At 40.4% G+C, this 2,124-nt stretch overlaps 1 protein-coding gene across 1 annotated transcript; it reads left to right on the forward strand.

Annotated features, from left to right (window-relative positions):
• The first annotated feature begins 868 nt into the window (after nucleotides 1-868).
• LOC111875383 lies at nucleotides 869-1,504 on the forward strand. The gene has a single exon (XM_023871599.1). It carries the CDS (start codon nucleotides 869-871, stop codon nucleotides 1,502-1,504), a length of 636 nt encoding a protein of 211 aa, XP_023727367.1.
• Nucleotides 1,505-2,124: the final 620 nt, after the last annotated feature.

The raw sequence follows: 2,124 nt of genomic DNA on the forward strand, positions 1-2,124 counted from the left end.
CGGAAATACTAAGAATCTCCTTTCGCAAGATAGACAGACGGCACAGGACCAACCACCTCCACGAATAACAAGAGGAAATTTGACGCGAAACTGTATGGTTCGTAAATTTTAAGCCCGATCTTGAAAGTTTTTAAAACACATTTTTTTAAAAGATTTAACACCACGAAGGTCGCCGTGAATGTGGAAGATTGAACATTGCGTATATTGTGCATTTTAGACATCATATGTGTATCCATACAATTAACATCTATTGTAATAGTAGTTTCCGAAAGTACTGATACCCTCTGAGAATGATCCGTAAGGATCGAAACATGTAAGGGAAATAAATCCTCAAGTGATAAAACTTAAATAGTCACATTAGACGGTATTATTTTTGACGTTGTAATTGTTAGTGTGACGGACCAGAGTGAAACAAATAAAAAAAGTATGATTTCCACACCCAAGAAGAAACTGTGCCTCCTGTGAGGAAACTACTTCCAAAACTCTGGGAAATCATAAATTTCAAGGAAGGTAGTACCAGCCTGAAATTGATTTTACGGAAGATAGGGGTTTAAATGGAAGAAAAGGCGAAATAACAGGGGTGCCTTGATCGAGAGGGACAACATTAGGTCGAAGAGAGTAGCATATTTGCGTGCAATAATGAAGTACAGGGAAGATCGGATTATAATTTATGAGGACGAGACCCTTCATTCACAGCAGTCACACCAGACCTAAAAACTTGACGGATGACACTCCATCAGGGTACATGGCACCTGTATCGAAGGGCCAGAGGCTGATTATTGTGCACGCGGGAGACAGAACCGGCTTCATTTCCGGGTCATTGTTGATATTTAAATCTCTTCTCAAGACCGGGGACTATCATAGCGAAATGAAGGCGACAAATTATCAGAAGTGGCTAACAGAAAAACTTATTCCGAATTTGCCTCCACAATCAGTTCTTGTTGTAGATAATGCCCTATATCACAACGTGCAGGTTAATAAGGTGCCAACCAGCCAGACCACGAAGGCCAAGATGATGGAGTGGCTTACAGTGAACAATGTGCCATTTCATGACGGAATGCTCAAAATTCAGCTCTATGACCTGATAAAGGCACATAAACCCCTCCACAAAAACTCTGTAATGGACAACATAATGGCTGCATATGGACACACGGCATTACGACTTCCACTTTATCATCCAGACTTGAATCCGACTGAACTTGTTTGGGCTCATGTTAAGCAGTCAGTAGGGGCAGAAAATGTTTCATTTCATTTGGATGACGTGGCAAAGAAGTGTGAGAAATGGTTCAGTGAATTTGCAATAGAGAATTGGGGAAAAGTTTGCGACCGCACCGAAAAGAATGAAAAGGAATATATCGTAAAAGAGGGAATTAGAGAGAACGCTATAGAAAGAATTATCATCCGACGTTCTGAAGACAGCAGTGACAGCGACTCCAGTGATAATGATACAACTGAACTCGGTGAAAACAGGGACTTGTCTGGAGTGGAACTGTTAGACGAATAATTAGTATTGTGTTAGGTTTATGTGTATTTTAATTTAACGTTGCTAGTGTAGTGCAGCATACTGCGAGTAAATTAATTCATCATAATAGGATGTTAAAAAGCCTGAATTATTACTGATAGGACTAAAGTTCCAGAAGTAAATTCGTAGTATAGACTGGCTCTCATGCGCTGACAGTGAAGGACATCGGCCAAAAAGTATTGGCCGGCCTGTACCAGTCGAGGATTCGTCAGTATCATTCGATCACGGCCCTGCACTGCACCTAACAATGCACTGTGTATCATCGTGACAACACTTCTCCGAAGTATGTTGCCCCATTTGACAGTGACGTGCACCTCGGAACATACGTTGTGCTACATTTCCGACAATTTGTATCAGCAAGGAACCACATTATGAGGAGCTTGTGCGCGAATTTCGTTTCGCCCTGTACAATTTTATCTATATTCTGTCAGCTCTTAATAGGAATAACTCATCTTGAACAACTTCACAAAGTGGTGACCATGCACTTCAACACTTCTAGCACATATGTATTTTTTTACATTAATCATTTTATTTATGCTTACTAGACGGAACAAAAATTCTTCTTCTTAGTTTCCGTTCTATATGAGTCGACTAACGAAACG

This window comes from Cryptotermes secundus, unplaced genomic scaffold (assembly GCF_002891405.2).
Source record: "Cryptotermes secundus unplaced genomic scaffold, Csec_1.0 scaffold9576, whole genome shotgun sequence".
NCBI lineage: Eukaryota > Metazoa > Arthropoda > Insecta > Blattodea > Kalotermitidae > Cryptotermes > Cryptotermes secundus.

Coding starts and splice junctions, on each gene's coding strand:
- LOC111875383 (XM_023871599.1), top strand. CDS start 869: ATGAAGGCGACAAATTATCAGAAGTGGCTAACAGAAAAACTTATTCCG.